Source organism: Geotrypetes seraphini, chromosome 3 (assembly GCF_902459505.1).
Source record: "Geotrypetes seraphini chromosome 3, aGeoSer1.1, whole genome shotgun sequence".
Lineage (NCBI taxonomy): Eukaryota > Metazoa > Chordata > Amphibia > Gymnophiona > Dermophiidae > Geotrypetes > Geotrypetes seraphini.
This window is the reverse complement of record NC_047086.1, coordinates 164,743,226-164,768,829: the sequence shown is the minus strand read 5'-3', so window position 1 is coordinate 164,768,829 and position 25,604 is coordinate 164,743,226. Positions and strand designations below refer to the sequence as shown.

Sequence of the window (25,604 nt, the reverse complement as noted above, 5' to 3'; positions counted from 1 at the left end):
CCACCTGCTACCGTTGCAGATAGATTATTATTTGTTCTCTCTATGATTTTAATCCTTTTCAACAGAAGAGTTAGTATTATCTTTTTAACTATGCCAAAGCTTTTTTATGCGGCATGCATTCTACGTGATGTTCATGTTAGGAGGGCCAGCAGTTTTAATGCTGTGCATAATGAGTCTGCCACTTGGTAAAAGCAGGCCAAGTGCTTTGAAATCTGCCACATTCTTATATAACTAATATATATTCATTCACTGTTTAAGCAAGGCGTGAAAAGATTATCTAGATCCATTTAAATACCTTTCACTCCAAAGGTGGGGCCTTGTGAAGGCTGCCTTAGACAAGCAAATGAATTAACACGTTCATGGGCAGTCAGAGCTTGTGCAAGGCCGATCGTGACAGTACTTTTACCCTCTCCAAGGGGTGTAGGCGTTATCCTATTAATAAGAAAAATGATTATTAAAATTCAGGCAATTCATACAAAAAGCACAGTTACTTACCGTAACAGGTGTTATCCAGGGACAGCAGGCAGATATTCTTAACGCATGGGTGACGTCACCGACGGAGCCCCGGTACGGACCTTTTTAACTAGAAAGTTCTAGTTGGCCGCACCGCGCATGCGCGAGTGCCTTCCCGCCCGACGGAGGAGAGCGTGGTCCCCAGTTAAGATAAGCCAGCTAAGAAGCCAACCTGGGGAGGAGGGTGGGACGTAAGAATATCTGCCTGCAGTCCCTGGATAACACCTGTTACGGTAAGTAACTGTGCTTTATCCCAGGACAAGCAGGCAGCATATTCTTAACGCATGGGTGACCTCCAAGCTAACAGAGAGGGAGGAGGGATGGTTGGCCATTAGGAAAATAAATTTTGTAACACAGATTGGCCGAAGTGTCCATCCCGTCTGGAGAAGGCATCCAGACAGTAGTGAGTAGTGAACGTGTGAACTGAGGACCAAGTGGCAGCCTTGCAGATTTCCTCGATGGGTGTGGAACGGAGGAAAGCCACAGAAGCAGCCATAGCTCTGACCCTGTGGGCCGTGACAGCACCTTCCAGTGAGAGACCGGCCCAAGCATAACAGAACGCAATACAGGCAGCAAGCCAGTTGGAAAGCGTCCGTTTAGAGACAGGACGACCTAGACGGTTAGGATTGAAGGTCAGGAAGAGCTGAGGGGACGAGCGGTGAGCCCTGGTACGGTCAAGGTAGTATGCAAGGGCACGCTTACAATCCAGCGTGTGCAACGCCTGTTCCCCAGGATGAGAATGGGGTTTAGGGAAAAAGACAGGCAACACAATGGACTGGTTGAGGTGAAAAGCCGAGACCACCACGGGAAGGAATTTAGGATGGGTACGCAGAACCACCTTGTCATGGTGAAAAACAGTGAACGGTGGATCGACGACCAGTGCATGCATCTCACTAACCCTCCTGGCAGAGGTGATGGCAATGAGGAAAAGCACCTTCCATGTTAGAAGTTTGAGCGAAGTTGTGGCAAGAGGCTCAAAAGGGGGTTTCATGAGGGCTGATAAAACCACATTCAGGTCCCAGACGACAGGAGGAGGGTTCAGAGGTGGTTTGACATTGAAGAGGCCTCTCATGAACCGGGAAACCAGTGGATGAGCCGTGAGAGGTTTTCCGAGGATAGGCTCATGAAACGCAGTGATGGCACTGAGGTGGACTCTGATTGAGGTAGACTTGAGGCCAGCGTCGGACAGAGAGAGCAAATAGTCCAGTACAGTTTCCACCGCTAATGAGGTGGGATCGTGATGATGCAGTAGACACCAAGAGGAGAACCTGGTCCACTTCTGATGGTAACATTGGAGGGTGGCCGGTTTCCTGGAGGCATCCAAAATGCGACGGACAGGCTGAGGCAGATTCTCTGGAGAGGTCAGCCCGAGAGAAACCAAGCTGCCAGGTGGACCGAAGACAGATTGGGATGCAGTAGAGACTGACGTTGCTGCGTAAGTAGAGTAGGAAACACAGGAAGAGGAATGGGCTCCCTGGAGCTGAGCTGAAGCAGGAGGGAGAACCAGTGTCGGCGAGGCCACCGAGGAGCGATGAGAATCATGGTGGCCCTGTCCCTGCGGAGTTTGGATAACGTCCGCAACATCAGAGGTAGTGGAGGAAAGGCATAGAGGAACCGATCCGTCCAGTCGAGCAGGAATGCAACTGGGGTCAGACGATGAGGAGAGAAGAGTCTGGAACAGAACTGGGGCAGCTGATGGTTGTGAGGCGCTGCAAAGAGGTCCACCTGCGGAGTGCCCCAGCGAGCAAAGATGGAGTGGAGTGTTGAAGGATCCAGAGTCCACTCATGAGGTTGAAGGATGCGGCTGAGATTGTCGGTCAGGGAGTTCTGTTCGCCCTGGATATAGACAGCCTTGAGGAAGAGATTGCGGGCCGTGGCCCAGGTCCAGATGCTGAGAGCCTCCTGAAAAAGGAGGCGAGATCCGGTGCCGCCTTGCTTGTTTATGTAGTACATGGCGACTTGATTGTCTGTGCACAGGAGAAGAACCTGAGGGCAGAGAAGGTGCTGAAAGGCCTTGAGAGCATAGAACATGGCTCTGAGTTCCAGGAAATTGATGTGATGTTGACGCTCCTGAGGGGTCCAGAGTCCCTGGGTGCGTAGATCTCCCAGGTGAGCTTCCCACGCATAGGGGGAGGCATCCGTGGTTATGATCATGGAGTGAGGGGGTAGATGAAAGAGTAGACCCCTGGAAAGATTTGAGGAGTTCAACCACCATTGAAGAGATTGCTGAAGAGACGATGTCACAGAGATGGGATGAGAAAGAAGATCCGCGGTCTGTGACCATTGGTTGGCAAGAGTCCATTGAGGTGTCCTGAGGTGGAGTCGCGCCAGAGGAAGCACATGGACCGTCGAGGCCATGTGGCCCAGGAGGACCATCATCTGTCGGGCAGGAATGGAGTGATGAAGGAGCACCTGACGACAGAGGTGGAGCAGGATCCGTTGACGGTCGGAGGGGAGAAACGCCCTCATTAGTGTGGTGTCGAGAACTGCTCCAATGAACTGAAGTCGCTGTGTGGGAAGCAGATGCGACTTGGGGTAGTTGATCTCGAACCCCAGGAGATGGAGGAAAGAGATGGTGTGATGAGTGGCTTGTAGCACAAGTGGAGACGTAGGTGCTTTCACCAACCAATCGTCCAAGTAGGGGAACACCTGGAGGTTGTGAGACCTGAGGAAGGCCGCCACCACAATAAGGCACTTGGTGAACACCCTGGGCGATGAAGCGAGGCCAAAAGTTAGCACTTTGTACTGATAGTGACGGTGCTGTATCTGAAACCGTAGGTAGCGACGTGAAGTCGGATTGATTGGGATGTGAGTGTAGGCCTCTTTGAGGTCCAGGGAACATAGCCAGTCGTGTTGAGAGAGAAGAGGGTAAAGCGTGGCAAGGGAGAGCATTCTGAACTTCTCCTTGACCAGACACTTGTTGAGGTCCCTGAGATCGAGGATGGGATGAAGGTCTCCTGTCTTCTTGGGAACCAGGAAGTAGCGGGAGTAGAATCCCTGACCCCTTTGGTCCGGAGGCACCTCTTCGATGGCATTGAGAAGAAGGAGGGATTGGACCTCCCTCAGGAGGAGGAGGGTTTGGGAGGAGTGAGAAGCAGACTCTATGGGAGGATTGTCTGGTGGAAGAGTCTGGAAGTTGAGAGAGTAGCCGTGGCGAATGATGTTGAGGACCCATTGGTCTGATGTGATGACCTCCCAACAGCTGAGGAAGATTTGGAGGCGACCTCCGATAGGCTGAGGAAGAGGCAATGATGATAGGAGACTGGCTATGCCCTGGAGGAAAAAGTCAAAAGGGCTGAGATGGTTTTGATGGAGGGAGAGGCTTGGCAGGTTGGTGAGACTGTGAGCGAGCCTGAGATTGATGCTGTTGACGAGGTCGGCGAGGCTGCTGTTGAGGCGGGTTGAGAGGTCTGGCCGAGAACCTGCGCTGGTAGGAAGACTGCTGTCTGTAGGTGCGAGCAGGTGGAGTCTTCTTTTTAGGTTTAATCAGAGTGTCCCACCTGGTCTCATGTGCTGAGAGTTTCTGGGTTGTTGAGTCCAGGGACTCTCCGAAGAGTTCATCACCCAGACAAGGTGCGTTAGCCAGGCGGTCCTGGTGGTTAATGTCCAGGTCAGAGACTCTCAGCAATGCCAAACGTCGCATGGCCACCGCCATGGCAGATGCGCGAGAGGTCAGCTCAAATGAGTCGTTGATGGAGCGAACCATGAATTTCCTGAGTTGGAGGAGGCTGGAAATATGTTGCTGGAAAAGAGGGACCTTACGTTCAGGAAGGTATTTCTGTAAGGAGGAGAGGTGTTGCACCAGATGCTTCATGTAGAAGGAGAAGTGGAAGGTGTAGTTGTTGGCTCTATTGGCTAACATGGCATTTTGGAAAAGGCGCTTACCAAATTTATCCATGGTTTTTTCCTCTCTGCCAGGAGGGGTGGAGGCATATACACTGGAACCCTGAGATTTTTTCAAAGTAGATTCCACCAGGAAGGACTCGTGGGGCAATTGAGGTTTATCAAACCCTGGGATTGGAATAACCCGGTACAAGCTATCCAATTTACGAGGGGCTCCAGGAACCGTGAGGGGAGCTTCCCAGTTTTTATAGAAAGTTTCCCGTAAGATGTCGTGGACGGGCAACTTCAGAAATTCTTTGGGAGGTTGCTCAAAGTCTAGGGCATCGAGGAAAGCCTGAGACTTTTTAGAGTCGGACTCTAAGGGAATGGAAAGAGCTGCTGACATCTCCCTAAGGAATTTGGAGAAAGAGGATTGCTCTGGTTTGGAGACGGTGTCGGTCATGGAGGGTTCTTCGTCGGTTGACGAAGCGTCCTCCTCGGTACCGTGAGGAGAGTCTTCCCACAAATCTGGGTCCCTAACGTCGGGGTGTGTACGTTTGGACATCGGTGTGGAGGGCTCGGCATGGCGAGTCTTTGAAAGAGATTTGCCTGAGCGCACCGAGGCGGTACCGGGTGAGGAAGACCGATGTCGTTCCTGGGACCGGACAGGGTCAGCAGCATCACGGGTATGTACTGTAGGTGTTTCTGCCAAGAGCACCAGCATGGAAGTATTAATCGGTACCGAGGGGGTCGACACCGATGGGACAGTGTGAGGCTCGGACCGGTCCCGTACCGGAAGGTGCGGTGCCAGCAACGCCGGCAACAGTTGTTGGAGCTGTTGTTGCAGCTGCTCCTGTAACTGTGTTTGGAGTATGGCCGCGATGTGGTCGTCCAGGGGAGGCACCGGTACCGCTTTTTTCTTCTTCGGTACCATAGGTGCCGCTCTACGCTCCGGCGATGAGGAGGCCGATGATGAGGCACTCACCGAGATCGGAGCGGAGCGTTTGCGGGGCCGGTGCGGTGCCGGGAGGGCCGGTGTCGCAACCGTGGCAGGAGGGCGCTCAAGGGAAGTGGGAGGCTTCTTAGCCGGCTTACCTGGGCCCAACGACCCCGAGGAAGGGTCCGGTGGTGTTGATGTCGTTGGTGCCGACTTTTGTGGTGCCGTCGACGTCGCAGCCGGTTCCATGGCAGATCCGGTACCAAACAAAATATTTTGCTGGATTTGCCGATTTTTCAAAGTACGCTTTTTAAGTGTAGCACAGCGGGTGCAGGTGTCAGCCCGATGCTCTGGACCCAAGCACTGGAGGCACCAATTGTGTGGGTCGGTGAGGGAGATCGGGCGTGCACACCGCTGGCACTTCTTAAAACCCGGTTGAGGGGGCATGAATGGAAACACGGCCTCCGCAAAATCGAACCCGGAGGCCTGTATGGTGGCAACAGGCCCCGCCGGGGCCGGCCTGAAAAAATAAGGAAAACTCAACGAGTTTTTTTTTTTTTTTTGAAAACAAAAATAAAGGGAATCCGAAAAGAAAATGGAAAAAAAGTGAAAAAATACGCGAGCGGGAAGGCAAAAATTAGTTTTTCAACGGCCATTGAAAACACATGCGTCTTCTTCGCTCTGCGGAAACGAAGAAACTGGGGACCACGCTCTCCTCCGTCGGGCGGGAAGGCACTCGCGCATGCGCGGTGCGGCCAACTAGAACTTTCTAGTTAAAAAGGTCCGTACCGGGGCTCCGTCGGTGACGTCACCCATGCGTTAAGAATATGCTGCCTGCTTGTCCTGGGATAATTGATAAACTGACCTAAGATTAAAAAAAAAAAAATCCAACATGCTTTGCTGACAGATTGTTCAAATATAACAAAAAATCACCAACATTATGGGAATATTTGAGTTCAAGGCAGCCAGCATGAACACTTCCCATGTATGATCGTGTTCCTCTATGACTGGAGTGCTGTAAAGTGTAGTACACATTTTCAACTCAAACTGGAAAAACTTCACTATATGTGTGTCTCCTGTTTAATTAAGCAACTCCAAAGAAGAAAATTAAAACAAATATTTTAATATTTGTGTTAAAACTTGGCAAAGGGAACATTCATTCTGATCTAGCTTTCCTCATAACCACAAAACTCTATAGTACTTTCCAACTTTTATCCAATTTGACCCCCCAATAATGAAAACAAAATACAGACCTTCATTCCCCTTCCGTCCCTCCTCTCCCCAATTATGCAAAGCATAAAGGCAGCAGCAGCAATGGTAGTGATGGTAATGAGAACAATAGCAGCAATCAATGCAGGACCCTGTGTTAGAGGTCTGCACGGGAACGGGGATCGCGGGGATCCCGCGGGTCCCGCGGGGATCCCGCGGGTTCCCCCCCTGGCCCACGGGACTCCCACGGGGACGCCCCCTGGCCCACGGGACTCCCACGGGGATGCCCCCCTGACCCACGGGACTCCCACGGGGACGCCCCCTTGCCCACGGGACTCCCACGGGGATGAAAACAACCTACCTAAATTCTGGCGATGCAAGTCTGGCGTCGCGTCGGGAAATAGCCATGTTGAGCAGTGAGCTCAGCACGTACACAGATGAAAGCCTTGCTTGCTGATTGGTCCGGCGGCCCCGCCCCACCGTGCCGCCGGACCAATCAGCAAGCAAGGCTTTCATCTGTGTACGTGCTGAGCTCACTGCTCAACATGGCTATTTCCCGACGCGGGCATTAGGCTGTTTTTTGTCATTTCGGGTGGGGGATGGCAGCGGCAGCAGCAGCCTGAAAAAGAAATCATCCTGGCCGGGTTCGGTGTCATGCTCCGGAGCTTCTACAGCCTTCCTATCTCCCTCTCCCTTCTACCTGCGGCTCTCTTCGGCAACTTAGCAGCAACGATCGACACAAGCTTCTGGCGTCGGGGCCTACCCTCTGCGAGTCCCGCTTGTTTCAACTTCCTTTTTCCACAAAGGTGGGACTCGTAGAGGGAAGGCCTCGATGTCGGCAGCTTGTCTTGATCACCGCTGCTGACGAGTTGCTTAAGAGAGCCGCGGAGCAGGGGGGTGTTGCCAGGTGCAGGTAGAAGGGAGAGGGCCAGATGCAGGACTCGTGGGTGAGGGAGGAGAAGAGAGAGGGGAGAGAAACAAAAGGAAATATTTCATACTGGGCTGGGCCGGAGTGGAGAGAGGGTGGAAAGATTCTGGCTACAGGGTGCATTAACAAAGGAAAAAGGGGGAAAGCTGAAAATGGAGATAGTGACACAAAGAAGAGAAAGGGTAAGCAGGACCTTCTGAATAAGGATAGAGATACAGAGGGGACATGAAGAGGAGGTGAAATAGAGACATAGAAGTAATGCTGAAAAAGTGTGTGTGGGGGGGGGGAGATAAAGACATTGAAAGGGCAAATGGTGAATATGGGGTAAAGACAAGGACAGAGACAAATGAAGATTCTGAAAAAGTGGTGAGATAGGGATATAGGTGAGATGGACACAAAGAAGGGTGATGCTGGAAAATAGGTGGAATGGTAATTCTGACAGACACAGAAGGGAAATGCTGGATCAAGGAGAGATGGGGCTCAGGCTGGATGGAATGAGGAGAAATGCCTTGTTGGCCCGGAACTTCCTCTCCTACGTCAGAATTGACGTCAGGGAGCGGAATGCTGGTCAGCGCGACGCTTCTGCAGGGAAAGCTTGGGACAGCGGTGGCTTGGGGACTATTCCCCGATGGCGGTGGCAGCAAACCGAGTGGCTTGGGGGAGGGCACGGAGAAAGAAAGAAAGGGGGCAGACAGAGAGACAGAAAGAAGGGGGAACAGGGAGACAGAAAGAAAAAGTTGGGGGAGAGAATGAGGTCTGGAGGAGAGGAAACATACAGGAGGCTGAAAGAAAGGAAGAAAGATTGGATGCACAGTCAGAAGAAGAAAGTGCAACCAGAGACTCATGAAATCACCAAACAGCAAAGGTAGGAAAAATGATTTTATTTTCAATTTAGTGATCAAAATGTGTCTGTTTTGAGAATTTATATCTGCTGTCTATATTTTGCACTATGGCTCCCTTTTACTAAACCGCAATATTGTTTTTTAGCGCAGGGAGCCTATGAGCATTGAGAGCAGCGCGAGGCATTCAGCGTAACTCCCTGTGCTAAAACCTACTATTGTGGTTTAGTAAAAAGGGAGGGGGTGTATTTGTCTATTTTTGTATTTTGTTACCGAGGTGACATTGCATAGAGTCATCTGCCTTGGGAAATGTATATGGCAGATATCTTTGTTTTGTGTTCAAAAGAAAAGGAAATGCATTTCTGGTTTTATTTCTACAGTGTTGAAGTACTTGTTGGCCCTTGCTGTGACTGGTGGGGATCCCCAAGCACCGCCAGCAGAGGACCTCCTCTAGAGATGGTCAGAACTCCCCTCCACCAAGCGCAGCAGTCGCTGGCAGCATCCATGAGCCACTGAGGTGCCAGCATCTGTGACTCAGGGACGCTACTGCTGCCTGCCAAGCTTGGCAAAAGGGACCCCAGGCCAACTGCAAAGGAAGTCCTCAGCTGACAGTTTGTGGGTTCTCATCAGCTGAGTATTTATATTTTATATTTACATTAGAGGTTCTGGTAGAAACCCATTTACAAAGTATGTATTCTTCCCAATTAATATTTCCAAATTAATAGTCTCTTTGCTTATTTGTAAATGGGTCTCTACCAGAGCCTTTAATTCAGTAGCATAATTAAATAAAATAACTATTTCTGAAGTTTATAGGGAAGGATGGTGACGGAGGGGATTCCTCGCGGGGACGGGTGGGGACGGAGGGGATTCCTCGCGGGGACGGGTGGGGACGGAGGGGATTCCTCGCGGGGACGGGTGGGGACGGAGGGATTCCTCACGGGGACGGGTGGGGACGGAGGGATTCCTCACGGGGACGGGTGGGGATGGGTGGGATTTTGGCGGGGACGGGTGGGGACGGGTGGGATTTCTGTCCCCGCGCAACTCTCTACCCTGTGTGTCAATGTGCACTCACAGACTCCAATGAGTAAGAAAGGAATATAAGAAGGGACTTATAGGTGCAACGATGGTCCCTAAGTAATTTCTATGGGGTTCCAAATGCAGATTAGGCACTGAGCACTTATGCACAATTTATAAATAAATTATAAACAGTAGTGTTATTAAGCATTTAATTTAGACCCAGTGTTTTGGTGGCAATGATCTTATAATCATTGGCATAAAAATCTGCTTTACTTAAATTTTAAGTAAGATACACAAGGAAAAAATATAACGCCTTCAGTATCTTACTGAAAGTAAAGGAGGGCTCCATGAAGGTCATGACACTGCTGACCAATGGGTGTCAGTGACATTCATCCCCACCAGCCCACCTTCAAACTTCATTAGGGGGTATCCTCAAGGTTGTGTGCATTTCCAAATACATTCTCTTTTGTCTAAGAAATGCCTTGATCTTCAAAGCATGTGGCTCTTCTCCCAGCCACTTTCTCTTTTCTGTCCTGAGCCTGGGTAGAGAGGCAGAATAAGCAGAAAATAAAAACAAGAAAACAACGGGGGCCACCCCAGAGGTTTCTGGGGGGGTAGGGGCGCCACCATTGGTCCCGGGTCTTGAACTAAAAAACACTACACTAGGTGGTTTTATAGCACTGTTTTTTTACTGGAGCGCTTATGCCAATTGATTTGTTTGATATCAGGCTATAGTCCTCACATTTTCTTTATTGTAAGTTTACACATTATAAAATATACACATACAGTAGAAGTGAGTAAAATTTAGCAGGATATATGCACACGTCTCAGAGCTAATGTAAACACCTATGGCTGTTTTCTGAGAAGGGAGTAACTTTATAAACTTACTTATGCTCATACATTCATTCACATCATAAAATAGGTGTAACGTGAGTGCATATTTATTTATTTAGATGTATTAACCACCTTTATGAACCTACTTTACTAACTACCACATAAGGTTCTAGACTTTAAAAAAAATAACTTTGTACATATAAACATGACAGTAGCTAAAGGCCAAATGGCCCATCCAGTCTACCCATCCGCAGCATTCACTATCTCAGGGGTAGAGAACTCCGGTCCTCGAGAGCCATATTCCAGTCGGGTTTTCAGGATTTCCCCAATGAATATGCATTGAAAGCAATGCATGCAAATAGATCTCATGCATATTCATTGAGGAAATCCTGAAAACCTGACTGGAATACAGCTCTCGAGGACCGGAGTTCCCTACCCTGAACTATCTCCTCCTTTCCCTAAGAGATCCCATGTGCTGTCCCATGTTTTCTTGAATTCAGACACAGTCTTTGTCTCCACCACCTCTACCAGGAGACTGTTCCATGCATCTACCATGCTTTCTGTAAAAAAAAGTATTTCCTTAGATTACTCCTGAGCCTATCACCTCTTAACTTCATCCTATGCCCTCTCACTCTGGAGTTTCCTTTCAATTGAGGATGGCCTCATGCCAGTCATATCTCCTCTCTCCAGCCTTTCCTCCAAAGTCCATACACATCTTATGATGAAGACCATTGACCGTTTTAGTAGCCTTCCTCTAGACTGACTCTATCCTGTTTATATCTTTTTGAAGGTGCGGTCTCCAGAATTGTACACAACATTCTAAATGAGATCTCAACAGAGTCTTATACAGGGGCATCAATACCTCCTTTTTTCCAGTGGCCATTCTTTTCCCTATATACCCAAGCATTCTTCTAGCTTTCACCGTTGCCTTTTCAACCTGTTTGACCACCTTATCATCATCACATACTATCACAACCAAGCTCAGCTCCTCTTTCATACACAAAGATTCTTCGTCCCCTAAATTGTACTGTTCCCTCAGGCTTTTGCTGCCCAAATGCACGGCCTTGCATTTCTTAACATTAAATCTTAGCTGCCAAACTTCAGACCATTCCTCAAGCTTCACTAGGCTCTTCCTCATGTTATCCACACTATCAGGGGTGTCTACTCTATTGCAGATTTTGAAATAATCCGCAAAGAGGCAAATCTTACCAGACAGCTCTTCAGAAATATTGCTTACAAAAATGTTAAAAAGAACAAGCCCAAGAACTGAACCTTGAGGTCCACCACTGGTAACAACTTTTCCTTAGAGTGATCTCTACCCTGTATCGCTTTCCACTCGACCAATTCCTGACCCAGTCCGTCACTTTGGGGCCCATACCTAAGGCACTCAGTTTATTTATTAGATGCCTGTACAGATGGGGATTACTTCAAGGAGTTGTTAGCAGGATGGGAACATCTGGAAAAAGTTGGAAAGCAATGGACAAAACTGAAAGGAGTTATTTTAAGGGCAGCAAACCTTTTCTAAGGAAATAAGCTGAGCTCCCAAATTAAGCTCATAAATGTGTGTCCTATTTTCAGCTGAAAAGTCATTTTAATTTAGGATCCTAAAAGTTACGCTTATAAATTTAACCTTGTCATTTGCCTAGATACACAAAACAAGCCTAATTTAGAAACCTAGTGCTGAATATCAGTGCTATATTCCTAACATTTTCCCCACCTTAAATCCGTCCTTTCACTTTTTATGCTTCTAAATTTAGGTATCAACAAACAACAGTGGAGGTTCAAAGACAAAGGTGTACAATTTTATTCAACAAATCATAGTCTTGTGCGGTGGCTCGACACACACGTGTTTCAGCCGGTACGGCCTGCTTCAGGAGCCTTTTTAACTCAAGATCACAATTTCTCATATAATTAAGAAACTGATGATCCAAACTCAGGAAATCGAACGTGGAATAGAGAAACTCACTGCACATGCCAAATGAATTAAAAAGGCTCCTGAAGCAGGCCGTATTGGCCGAAACATGTGCGTGTCGAGCCACCGCACAAGACTATGATTTGTTGAATAATGAATAAAATTGCACACCTTTGTCTTCGAACCTCCACTGTTGTCTGTTGGGTCTGATTGTGTGTGTGGAGGTTTCTCTCCTGGTTTTTGCTTTGATCTTCTAAATTTAGGTATGAAATTTCAAGTACAAAGGTATGCACTCAGATTTAATCAAGTTTTAAAGAGGCCAATTTATGAGTCTCTTCCTCTTTTTAGTTCTTCTTCCATTTAGTTGATCTTCCTCTCTTGAATTTGCAGCTGGTTAGATTTTAATATAAGTGTAATCTGTGCCTTCCTTTTTTTAATTTAGTTACTTACAGATTTTTCTGTCAATATGTTGGAAACGTAATTTTCTAAATCTCAAATTTAAAAAAATGAATTGGGTAAATCTAAGAGACTAAACATAGTAGAAGGCAGTTGTTCACTACTTAGTCTTACCCAGCAACCAAAATGTACTTTCCATCTGGTTGTTCCTTTAACCTTTCCAGCAGAGAGAGACGTACTTTGGCTTTAGTTCGACCATAGATTTCAATTTCATCTGCAAGCAAGCCTATCTCCTTGGCAAGCACATTAACTGCTTTTGGACTTTGTGCCCGAGAGATCTCGATGTCACTGGAGAAGAAAAACAAACAGGGGGTAGAAAGACTTCTCTCTGCTTGGGTGGTCAACAAAGCACAGTTACTTACCGTAACAGGTGTTATCCAGGGACAGCAGGCATATATTCTCACATGTGGGTGACGTCATCTACGGAGCCCCGGCGCGGACAGCTTTTCAAGCAAACTTGCTAGAAGTTTCAAGTTTGCACACTGCACCACGCATGTGCGTGCCTTCTGCCCACTAGAGGGCGCATCCCACCTCGTGGTCCTCAGTTCCATAACTAGCTTAGAAGCCATCCCCGGGGAGGTGGGCGGGTTGTGAGAATATATGCCTGCTGTCCCTGGATAACACCTGTTACGGTAAGTAACTGTGCTTTATCCCAGGACAAGCAGGCATGATATTCTCACATGTGGGTGACCTCCAAGCCAAACCAAAAAGGGCAGGTGGGAGGATGGCAATTTTAAGAAAACAGATTTTGTAAAACTGACTGGCCAAACCGGCCGTCACTCCTGGACAGAGTGTCCAGACAGTAGTGAGAGGTGAATGTATGAACCGAAGACCAAGTGGCAGCCTTACATATGTCTTCCATCGGGGTGGAACGGAGGAAGGCTATCGAAGCTGCCATTGCTCGGACCTTGTGCCCCGTGACTCGACCCGGGGGAGGAAGGCCAGCCTGAGTATAGCAAAGGGAGATGCACGCCGCCAACCAGTTAGACAGAGTGCGCTTGGAAACTGGGTGCCCTAATCGATTGGGATCGAAGGACAAGAATAATTGCGGGACCTTCCGATGGGACTTGGTGCGTTGAAGGTAAAATGCCAACGCCCTCTTACAGTCAAGCGTGTGAAGCGCCGTCTCGCCAGGATGGGAGTGGGGCTTAGGGAAGAACACAGGAAGGACAATGGACTGATTGAGGTGGAAATCAGAAACAACCTTCGGGACAAACTTAGGATGGGTGCGGAGGACCACCTTGTCATGATGGAATACGGTGAAGGGTGGGTCCGCAACCAAGGCTTGTAGTTCCCCAATCCGCCTAGCGGAGGTGAGGGCAATCAGAAACACCACCTTCCAAGTCAGAAATTTCAAGAGGGACTTGTTGAGTGGCTCAAAGGGTGGTTTCATCAGTTGAGTTAAAACCACATTCAAATTCCATACGACTGGGGGAGGTTTGAGCGGGGGACAAACCCTGAGTAATCCTTTCATGAAGCGTGTCACCAAGGGATGGAGAGACAGAGGGCGTCCATCCAGGTGTTGGTGGAAGGCGGAAATCGCACTAAGATGGACACGCACCGAAGTGGTTTTCAGGCCAGAGCGCGACAAATGGAATAAGTAGTCCAGAACCGAGGGTACCGGGGCCGATACCGGGTCCAGGAGGAAAGAAGAGCACCAGGTGGAAAACCTGGTCCATTTCTGCGAATAGCAAAGCCTCGTCGAGATCTTGCGGGAGGCTTCCAGCACTTCCCTCACTGATTGAGACAGGTCCGGAGGGGTCAGGGAACAAGAAACCAAGCTGTCAGGTGCAATGACTGCAGATTGGGATGTAACATGGATCCTTGATTCTGAGATAGCAGAGAAGGACCGACAGGCAGAAGAAGGGGTTCCCTGGCGCTGAGTTGGAGCAGTAGGGAGAACCAGTTCTGACGCGGCCACCGAGGAGCTATGAGAATCATCGTGGCCGTGGACGATCTGAGGTGTACCAACGTTCGCATGATCAGAGGGAAAGGAGGGAATGCATAGAGGAACTTCCCGTCCCAATCGAGAAGGAAGGCATCCGCCTCCAGACGATCCCGCGAGTACATCCGAGAACAATATAGTGGTAGTTTGTGTGCCTCCGGAGAGGCGAACAGATCTACCTGTGGCGTTCCCCAGCGAGCGAAGACCTCGTGCAGAACTGCTGAGTGTAGAGTCCACTCGTGGGGTTGCAGGAGTCGACTGAGTTTGTCCGCCAGACAATTCAGTTCCCCCTGGATGTAGACCGCCCGGAGGAAGATGTTCCGGGAGGCCGCCCACTCCCAGAGGCGAAGGGCCTCGGAGCAGAGGGGCCACGACCCCGTTCCCCCCTGTTTGTTCACATAGTACATTGCTACTTGGTTGTCCGTGCGGACGAGGACCACCTGGTCCTGTACTACGTGAACGAAGGCTCGAAGTGCTAGGAAGATGGCCCGAAGCTCTAGCACGTTGATGTGACAGCGACGGTCCTCCGCCGACCACAGGCCCTGTGTGCGAAGACCGTCGAGGTGGGCTCCCCACGCGTAGTCCGAGGAGTCCGTGGTCAGAACCTTGCGAAATGGGGGAGTGCGAAACATTAGTCCCGTGGACAGATTTGAAGAGTCTGTCCACCAACTTAGCGATTTCCGCAAAAGCGGAGTCACCGAAATGAGGCGCGACTCCGGATCGCACTCCTGGCGCCATTGTGATGCGAGTGTATACTGAGGGATCCTCAGATGCAGCCTCGCAAATGGCGTGACGTGTACCGTCGAGGCCATATGGCCGAGCAGCATCATCATGCGCTTGGCCGACACCCTTGGTAGTTGAGAGACCTGGCGGCTCATCCGTACCAAGACTTCCAACCGTTGGGTCGGAAGGTAGGAGCGCAGGCGCACCGTGTCCAGCACCGCACCTATGAATTGAAGAGACTGAGCCGGCCTCAACTGAGACTTTGGAAAGTTTATCTCGAATCCGAGGGTTTGCAGGAAGGCAATAGACTGTCGGGTCGCTGAGATAACCTCCTCCCTGGTCGGGGCTTTGATGAGCCAGTCGTCCAGGTAAGGGAACACGTGGAGCCCGCGAGACCTCAGGGCTGCCGCCACTACTACCATGCACTTCGTGAATACTCGTGGGGACGCGGCCAGGCCGAAGGGCAGGACTCTGTACTGGAGGTGTAGGTCTCCCACCTGGAATCGTAAGAATTTTCGGCAGGTGGGGTGCACCGGGACATGGGTATATGCTTCCTTCAAGTCGAGGGAGCACATCCAGTCCCCTTCCTCCAAGAGAGGATACAAGACCGGGAGAGATAGCATTCGAAATTTCTCCCTGGCCAGGCATTTGTTGAGCTTCCTGAGGTCGAGTATGGGGCGCATGTCCCCGGTCTTTTTTGGGACCAAAAAGTAACGGGAGTAAAATCCCGTCCCCCACTGGTCCTTGGGGACCGGCTCGACCGCCCGAAGCTTCAGGAGAGCTTTGGCTTCGGTCAGAAGGGTCGGTAGTTGCGACCGGTTGCACCAGGCTAAACTTGGGGGACTGTCCGGTGGTGAGGACACAAAATTGAGCGAGTAGCCTTCGGAGACGATCCGGAGCACCCAAGCGTCTGAGGTAATCGCGGTCCATGCCTTCCGGAAGGACCGAAGACGCCCCCCGATAGGAAGGGGTTCTGGTGAAGGTGCGGAGGGGAACCCGCCCCGTCCGCTCAGCCCGTCAAAAGGAAGGCGCGGGCTTAGAAGGGCCCTGCGCCGGGGCTTGGGTTTGTCCCCCTCTGCCTCGTTGAGACGAACGTCTCGGAGGCGGTCTTGAGAAGGACGGGGTCGACTTCTGGGGGTACCGGCGCGGCGGAGGCCGGAAAGGTTTCTGTGGCGGGGGCCTAGGTTTGGGGCGGACCAGGGATGCTAAAGAGCGTTCCTGTTCCGACAACCGTTTGGTCGCCGCCTCCAAAGACTCGTCAAATAACTCGGACCCCACACAGGGCAGGTCTGCAAGACGTTCCTGCAGGTTTGGGTCCATGTCGAGGGTGCGAAGCCAGGCCAAGCGGCGCATGGCCACTGCGAGGGCCGACACCCTCGAAACCAGCTCAAAGGTGTCGTACACTGAATGGAAAAGGTACAACCGCAATTGAGACAGGTTGGACATAAACTTATCGAATCCTGCTCTTTTGGAGTCCGGTAACGAGTTCCGATATTGAGGAAGGTCCTTCACCATCCCACGCAAGTAGGAGGAAAAGGTGAAGGAGTAATTTAGAACTCTGGTGGCCATCAGAGTGTTTGAATAGAGGCGACGGCCAAACTTGTCCAGGGTCCGCCCCTCCCTGCCGGGTGGAACCGCCGCAGAAACCCGTGAGGGCTGTGATTTTTTAAGGGCAGGTTCCACCAGGAGGGACTGGTGGGAGAGCTGCGCCTTATCAAACCCTTTCGGGGGAATCGTCCTATACTTTGATTCCATTTTTGACGGGACAGACGTGCCTGTAAGAGGGCTCGACAAGTTCTTCAGCCAGGTCTGCAGGAGGACACTGTTGAGAGGGAGTCTAGGTACCTCTCTAGGGGGAGTGGGAAGGTCCTGTTCCTCTAGAAATTCCTTGGAATATTTGGAACCTACCATCAGGTCAATCCCCAGGGCTTGGGCCATGTCCTGGACAAAAGATGAGAAGGAGGACGGCCTAGCCTGGGGGGACGGGGTTCTCGACCGTCCCACCGAGGAGCGGGGGGAGGCCTCATGGGAATACTGAGGATTCCTAACCGATCCTGAATCCCAGGATCCTCTCTCCACGGCCCTCGAGGGGGAGGGTGAAATCATCCTCCTAGGGGAGTCCCTGGGGGAGGATCCCGGGGTCCGTGGGGTCCTCTCCCGTTTCCTCGGCGAGGCGGCGCGGGAAGACTTTCCCCGAGGTGAGCGGAGGAGCCTCGGATTATCGAGGCGCAACTCCGACACCTGCAGCGCCTCGCCCCCGAACGACGAGGAACGATCGCGCCGAGGCGAGCCCCGGGGTCGCTTAGGCTTCCTCGATCGGCGCCTCGTCCGAGGTCGCCTCGAGGGCGAGGCGTCCGGGGAAGATCCCGAAGCCGAGGAGGAAAGTCGGCGCACTCTGCGGAACTTTTCTTTTGGGCGGACACTGCGCTCAGGAGGCTCCCCCGAGGTCGAGGTCCGGGGCGGGGCCGAGACCGAGGTGGACGGGGCCGCAATACCCGAGACCGAGGTCGCCGAGGCCGGGGCTCCCGAGGTCGAGGGAGCCGAGACCGGGGCCTCCGAGGCCGAGGGCGCCCCGGCCGAGGTCGACGTCGCCGGGCCCGCAGCACGCTGCAGCACTTCCAGGGCTCCCGACAGCTCCGATGAGATCAAGGCTCGAAGGAGATCCTGGAAGGCCGGAATCCCCACGAAGGTGGGGAGTTCCGAGTCCGGGGCACACTCCCTGGAGGGCGACCTCGGTCTCGAGTATTCCCTCGGGGTGTGCGGAGTCGAGGTCCGATGCGGGGCCGGGGTCGACCCACCCGCTTTGGCCTGACTCGAGGATGGCTTCTTTGCTGAAGGGGATGGAACAGAGGACTTACCCGAAGCTGGCTTCGATGACGACGGCTTCGAAGATGAGGGCCGAGGCGACGCCGAGGCCCCCGAGGACGCCGAGGCCGAGGTCAAGGCCGGGGCCGAAGCCGGGGCCGACGTCGAGGCCTTGGGCGGCGCGTCGACGGCGAACAATTCCGCCATTCTGGCCTTACGGCGACGGAGGGCCCTGTTCTGGAAGGTAGCACAGCGATCACACGAGGCTGTTGGATGTTCGGGCCCAAGACAGACAATGCACCACCGGTGAGGGTCGGTGATGGAGAGTAGTCTCTCACACCGGCTGCATTTCTTGAATCCCGTAACAGGACGGGACATCGACGAGAAAAAGAAGAAGGCCGGGAACGACCGACGTTCCCCGGCTCAGGCTTCCGGGAGCCCCCGGAGCCCAACGAAAAACAATTATTATTTTTTTTTTTTTTTTTTTTTTGTAAGACGGACGAAAAATAAAGCAGCACCGCGATTAATCCGATCAATAAACAAACTAAACGCGGCAGCTAGAAGGCAAAAACACTGGAGCTCAGATCCACAGGGCTTTCTTGCTCCGCGGAAAAATTTGAACTGAGGACCACGAGGTGGGATGCGCCCTCTAGTGGGCAGAAGGCACGCACATGCGTGGTGCAGTGTGCAAACTTGAAACTTCTAGCAAGTTTGCTTGAAAAGCTGTCCGCGCCGGGGCTCCGTAGATGACGTCACCCACATGTGAGAATATCATGCCTGCTTGTCCTGGGATAATACAGCATTAACAATCCCAAGCACTGCAACAATACACATACTGTTATCAAAATCCTTTTCAACTAACACCACCAGGAGTTTTCAAAGTAGCTAAAACCAGACAAAGCAAGTTAACAGATAGTGCGTATTATCTAATTAACTCATTACTACAATTGCAGTTTGGGCCGTATGTCATAAGATATTCATATTACCTTAAATAACATGTAGCAGATTATACATATATAATTTTTTAGGAGGGAAAGGAACTACACAATAGAAAGAATATGAGTAGAAAACAAGCCATAAATTGGGGTGTTTTTTTTTTCAATTTCATCCATAAACAGTCTGAAAGCAGCCGCAGCCGAAACAGACAACGTAAGTTTGGGTGTGTGAATGTGAACCAGTGAGAGTTGCTGGGGATTGTCAGAGCTTTCATTCTGAGGAAAAAAAATTATTATTTTTAATTTTTATTTTTTTGATGAAAAAGAAAAGAAACCGAAGTTTAAAGTAAACATAAATTAGAATTTAAAAGAAAGACAATGAGCCAAAAAGGCCAAAAATAGAGTTGACTGGGAAGGCAAATCATTTGGACAGAGTCCAAAAACAACTTCTTCCCTCCGTGGAAAACAAAGAACTGAGGAACCGTGAGCCGTCAGGTGAACAGGCACTCATGCGTGTGCGGTATGGGCAGTCTCAAAGCTTCACAAAAACTTGAAATGACAGTACAGATTAGCACTGTCCATACCGGGCTCCGTGGATGATTTCACCCATATGTGAGAATATGCTGCCTGCTTGTCCTAGGACGGGGGTCGGCAACCTGCGGCTCCAGAGCCGCATGCGGCTCTTTTCCACCTTTGCTGCGGCTCCAGTAGTGTGTCACACAGGCTTACAAGTCCGGCGTCGCGGCGGGAAATAGCCATGCTGAGCAGTGAGCTCAGCACATACACAGATGAAAGCCTTGCTTGCTGATTGGTCCGGCGGCCCCGCCCCGCCGTGTCGCCGGACCAATCAGCAAGCAAGGCTTTCATCTGTGTAGTGCTGAGCTCACTGCTCAGCATGGCTATTTCCCGCCGCGACGCTGGACTTGTAAGGTGCCTGAAAAAGAAATCATCCTGGCCGGGGTCGGTGTCATGCTCCGGAGATCTACAGCCTTCCTATCTCCCTCTCCTTTCTACCTGCTTCCGGCCACATCCCCTGCTCCGCGGCTCTCTTCGGCAACTCAGCAGCAGCGATCGACACAAGCTTCTGACGTCGGGGCCTACCCTCTGCGAGTCCCGCTTGTTTCAACTTCCTTTTTCCACAAAGGCGGGACTCGTAGAGGGAAGGCCTCGATGTCGGCAGCTTGTCTTGATCACTGCTGCTGACGAGTTGCTGAAGAGAGCCGCGGAGCAGGGGGGTGTTGCCAGGTGCAGGTAGAAGGGAGAGGGCCAGATGCAGGACTCGTGGGTGAGGGAGGAGAAGAGAGAGAGAAAGAGAGAGGGGAGGGAAACAAAAGGAAATCTTTCATACTGGGCTGGGCCGGAGTGGAGGGAGGGTGGAAAGATTCTGGCTACCGGGTGCAGTAACAAAGGAAAAGGGGGGAAAGCTGAAAATGGAGATAGTGAAACAAAGAAGAGAAAGGGTAAGCAGGACCTACTGAATAAGGATAGAGATACAGAGGGGACATGAAGAGGAGGTGAAATAGAGACATAGAAGTAATGCTGAAAAAGTGTGGGGGGGGGAGATAAAGACATTGAAAGGGCAAATGGTGAACATGGCGTAAAGATAAGGACAGAGACAAATGAAGATTCTGAAAAAGTGGTGAGATAGGGATATAGGTGAGATGGACACAAAGAAGGGTGATGCTGGAAAATAGGTGGAATGGTAATTCTGACAGACACAGAAGGGAAATGCTGGATCAAGGAGAGATGGGGCTCAGGCTGGATGGAATGAGGAGAAATGCCTTGTTGGCCCGGAACTTCCTCTCCTACGTCAGAATTGACGTCAGGGAGCGGAATGCTGGTCAGCGCAACACTTCTGCAGGGAAAGCTTGGGACGGCGGTGGCTTGGGGGCTGTTCCCCGATTGCGGTGGCAGCAAACCGAGTGGCTTGGGGGACGGCACGGAGACAGAAAAAAGGGGGAACAGGGAGACAGAAAGAAAAAGTTGGGGGAGAGAATGAGGTCTGGAGGAGAGGAAACATACAGGAGGCTGAAAGAAAGGAAGAAAGATTGGATGCACAGTCAGAAGAAGAAAGTGCAACCAGAGACTCATGAAATCACCAAATAGCAAAGGTAGGAAAAATGATTTTATTTTCAATTTAGTGATCCTGTATATAGCATTAAGATAAGAAACAATATATGCAGTGTTAGATTTGTTTTATAATGGTTTTGCGGCTCCAAGTTTTTTTTTCTTTTCGAAAACGGGTCCAAGTGGCTCTTTATGTCTTAAAGGTTGCAGACCCCTGTCCTAGGATAACTGGAATGAACACAACAGTTTATTCAACTTGATAGTGGTTCACAGCAACTATGTACAAAATGTCTCGGTCTGGTTCAGGTAAATCAATAAGGGAAGGGGACTAGGGACTCACATACCACCTTTTTGTGGCTTTGGCATTGAAAGCCAACATTCAAACAAGCGGGCACTGGAGGATTAAGTGACTTGCCCAGGGTCACAAAGAGCAGCACTGGGATTTGATCTTACAACCTCTAGGTACAGAGGCAGCAGCTCTACCAGTGAGCCACACCTTCCCCTTTTTCTCCATACAAACAGTTGAGTTCCTCTGCCCACTCCCTGGGTAACTCAGAGAGCCTCCCTCCAAATATCAAGCCTGGGCAGGAGCCAGGAATAATCACAGACTTCTCTTTTTCATTCTCTCTCTCTCTCTCTGTTCCCTCCTGGAAGATTAGGAGTCCCCTCCGATCACTGACGGGAAAACGAACAACCAGAAGTCAAAAACTGCCTAATGAAGTCTCTTTTATACTCTTCACCCCCCCCCCAAAGAGGAAAGAACCTCCTGCTCCTAATCTTCAAACTGTGCTAAGCACAGTCTGAAATCTCAGTGACCCCCTGGAAAATCCTACACCACTGTAGGCTATACGGTCTAGAAATTCAATGTTATGCTATTCAGTGTCAAGCATTTTCCAGGGGGAGGGGGTCACATTAAAACTATACAAGCATAAAATAACAAATTTTCTATATATTATAATGTTGTAAAATTCATCTTTTGAAGCTGGAGTTAGTACATTTTTACTGACTCCAGCTTTACAGCCCTGAATATAACTGTGTACTACTGTAATTTTACCAATATGTTAGCAGCATTGTTAGTGGCTACAGCAACATATGTAGTTGTCAGTAGTCACTTATTGATCACTTAAAGGAGTGCAGGAATCAAAAAAGGAATGTAAATCAGTATATCAAGCACTAATAAACTCGAGACTTGCATTAGGGCTTCCTAAACCTGTCATGATGATTACACAGCCAATTGGGTTGGTTGAGATCATGAATACCTAATATACGTCCTTGAAAAAAAACCATCAGTTTGACATTATTTTACTAAAAAAAATTAATAAAATACAAAATCTAAAATGCAGTGTTAACAAATCAAAGAAATTGTACCAAAAATAAAATAGCTCACTTGTCAAGGCGCATGTAAGCGTCAATCCACAAATACAGTATACCTGATCTGAAAAACTTACACCCTTATTAGTCTTCATATCCTATAAAAGTTATTAGGGGAACACAAGTACACATGAGCAAGTACAGACACACACACACAGAGCAATATAAGAGGTCTTTTTGTCTTTCCGAAACTGCTCAAAAAATATAAGTGCAACAAAAATAAATCTCTCTCTGCCACCAATTAGCCTAGCATACAAAGCAATAATAAAAATCTAAACCTTTCCAAAGAACCCTTCAAATATCTCAACATTGTCTTGTTTGGAGCAGAATGTTCTATCTCAAGAGAATTTTATTTTTAAAAAAAATCTGTTATGCTTAATTTCTAATGTTCTCCAACAGCCAAACTAAGCAAAACCTTTTCATTTTAACAGAATGGCAGCCCATATCTCAGAAAGCAACTATTTCCATCTGGCAATGTGACCAGAGCTGTGCAAAACCTTTTACATCAACTATCATTAATCTGTGACTGATCATCAGATGGAGTGGATCAGTAACATTTAATATTTACGGACTGAGAACTTCACTAAAGCAGTGCTGCAAAATCATGTCAAAATGCTGGCAATAGTAAGAGTAATATCATTAAAACACCAAATAGTTAAAGTTGAGTAGAGGACAATACAGACAAAACTGCAAAGAAAGTAATTTTAATTCTTATATTTTTCTGGAATTCCATCTGCCTGCAACTTTAACACAAGAACATAAGAATAGCCTTACTGGGTCAGATCAATGGTCCATCAAGTCCAGTAGCCCATCCACACGGTGGCCAATCCAGGTCACTAAGTACCTGGCAAAACCCAAGGTGTAGCAATATTCCATGCTACTGATCCAGGGCAAGCAGTGGCTTCCCCCATATCTTTCTCAATAACAGACTATAGACTTTTCCTCCAGGAAACTGTCCAAACCTTTCTTAAAACCAGCTACAATATATGCTCTTACCACATCTCTTCTCTGAGTAAAAAATTATTTCCTCCTCAATTATCTTAAGTGCATCATGGCAATTTTTAAAAGGATTTGCATGGATAAGAAAACTGCCTCTAAATTACACCTTTCTTAAATTGAGGTAAAAGTTCATGCTTTATTTCACAACCTACTTATTTTTACCTTCATGTAAATAGAAACATTTCTGGAGGCTGGGGAAGAAAACTACATATAGTTGGGGTTTTTTTTTATTTTCAAAGCTGTGTCTGTAGTTTTGGTCAGAAATGTAGCCACAGAGTTAAATGCAAATATTTGTTCTTTTTCCTTAGGAAATTTTCAAACTAAAAGTGGACATCAAGTTTCATTCTGAAAACTGGGGCAAAGCCTGTTATGCAGATGGTTTGAAAATTGCCTTTCAGGAGGAAGTAACGTCATCCAACTTGAAAGAGGCCTAAATCCAGAGCTACAGAGAGACTTCGGTTAAATCTTTCCCTTTCAGTGCCTGATTTCTATTGATCTTTCATCTGCTGTTGACACAATTAGAAACATAGAAACATAGAAATAGACGGCAGATAAGGGCCACGGCCCATCAAGTCTGCCCACTCCAGTGACCCTCCCTATCTATCTTTGCGGATAGATCCCACATGTCTATCCCATCTGGCCTTAAAATCTGGCACACTGCTGGCCTCAATAACCTGAAGTGGAAGACTATTCCAGCGATCAACCACCCTTTCAGTGAAGAAGAACTTCCTAGTGTCACTGTGCAGTTTCCCGCCCCTGATTTTCCACGAATGCCCCCTTGTTGCCGCGGGACCCTTGAAGAAGAAGATGTCTTCTTCCACCTCGATGTAGCCCGTGAGATACTTGAATGTCTCGATCATATCTCCCCTCTCTCGACGTTCCTCGAGTGAGTAGAGCTGCAACCTTCTTATAGATAGACTCCACTCTATTGGCATCAGGGATAAGGTCCTCTTTTGGTTTAAATCTTACTTTGCAAATCGCTCTTTGATTGTGTCCTTTAACAAATACAAACTTACAAATAATACAAACTTCTCTGAAATACATTGATCTTTCCCTTCCTATTTTTTTTCTCATAAGTGTCTTATTTACTATCAACAACTTATGTTCTCTTCCTTTTCTTTCTTTTTGTTTTAATATATGTTTGTAAGGTTAGTCTTTAATATGTTTTATAAGATTTAGTCTTTGTTGTTTATCTTGTTGTCCCCTAAAAATTTTTAATTTTTTTTGATATGTACATCGCTTAGAATTTTGAATATGCGATCAATCAAATCCATAATAAACTTGAACTTGAAACTTGTAATTAGTAGTGAGCCAAAATCTCCTGGAAGGTGTTAGAAGAGCAAAGACAAACAAAAAGCAAGTGTAAGAATGAGCCCCACCCCAAAATATAAGGTTTTGGAGGGGTAATGTTGAAGCAAACAAGCCCCAATGATATAATGTGGCGGCCTTACTATCCGCAGGTTCTGGATTCAATACCCTCATAGAAGATTCTCAGTAGGAAGTGAAATTACTGACAATGACAGCCAAAAGTGATTTCATAAAGAATATAATGTGCAGAAATAGGCTTAATATTACAGAAAGGCAATGTTACAGAGTTATACATCCAGCATGTACTGGATTACAAATGTACAGAAATAAATAGACATAAGCTTTACAAATACAGAGTGGATTCAGAAACTGCTTGTGTGTGTGTGAGAGAGAGGACAGTTTACCTGCATTAATTTGTGTTTGGATAGGTGAGAGGCTGTCCAAGAAGACAGGGAAAGTAAGCCAAGGTCCAGGTACCAGAGAGAGAGAGAAGGGAAGGAGTGATGGTCCAGGCTTCAGGTTCCAGAGAGAGAGAAATTCATCTCACATTTATAAGTTTGAAGCCTTTTCTAAAAATAGAATCTATTCAAGTTAAGTACCCCTATACCAGGGATCTCAAAATCCCTCCTTGAGGGCGCAATCCAGTCGGGTTTTCAGGATTTCCCCAATGAATATGCATTGAAAGCAGTGCATGCACATAGATCTCATGCATATTCATTGGGGAAATCCTGAAAACACAACTGGATTGCGGCCCTCAAGGAGGGACTTTGAGACCCCTGCCCTATACTGTATTTTGTAAACTATTTGAAACAATGGTAATTAAAGTGAGTGGGGTGTGAGAGACTGAAGAAGAAAAGAGGACGTTTTCGCAAGCAGACTTGCTTGAAGACCTTCAAGCTTGCGATTGACCCGCGCATGTGCGTGTGCCCCTCCCGCCCGACGGCATGCGTCTCTTCAGCGTGGCCGCAGTTCAGATAGCTAGCA

General features: G+C 48.8%; 1 protein-coding gene across 10 annotated transcripts in view; it reads right to left on the bottom strand.

Moving 5' to 3' along the window:
* MTHFD1L (methylenetetrahydrofolate dehydrogenase (NADP+ dependent) 1 like) overlaps positions 1–25,604 on the bottom strand; it is a 441,775-nt gene that overhangs the window by 337,155 nt on the left and 79,016 nt on the right. For all 10 annotated transcript variants that reach the window (XM_033938573.1, XM_033938565.1, XM_033938569.1 and 7 more), the window contains 2 exons: positions 12,582–12,755; positions 296–432 (listed from right to left, as the gene is read on the bottom strand). In XM_033938573.1, coding sequence (XP_033794464.1) covers positions 296–432; positions 12,582–12,755 — 311 coding nt within the window. The remainder of the gene's footprint in view (positions 1–295; positions 433–12,581; positions 12,756–25,604) is intronic.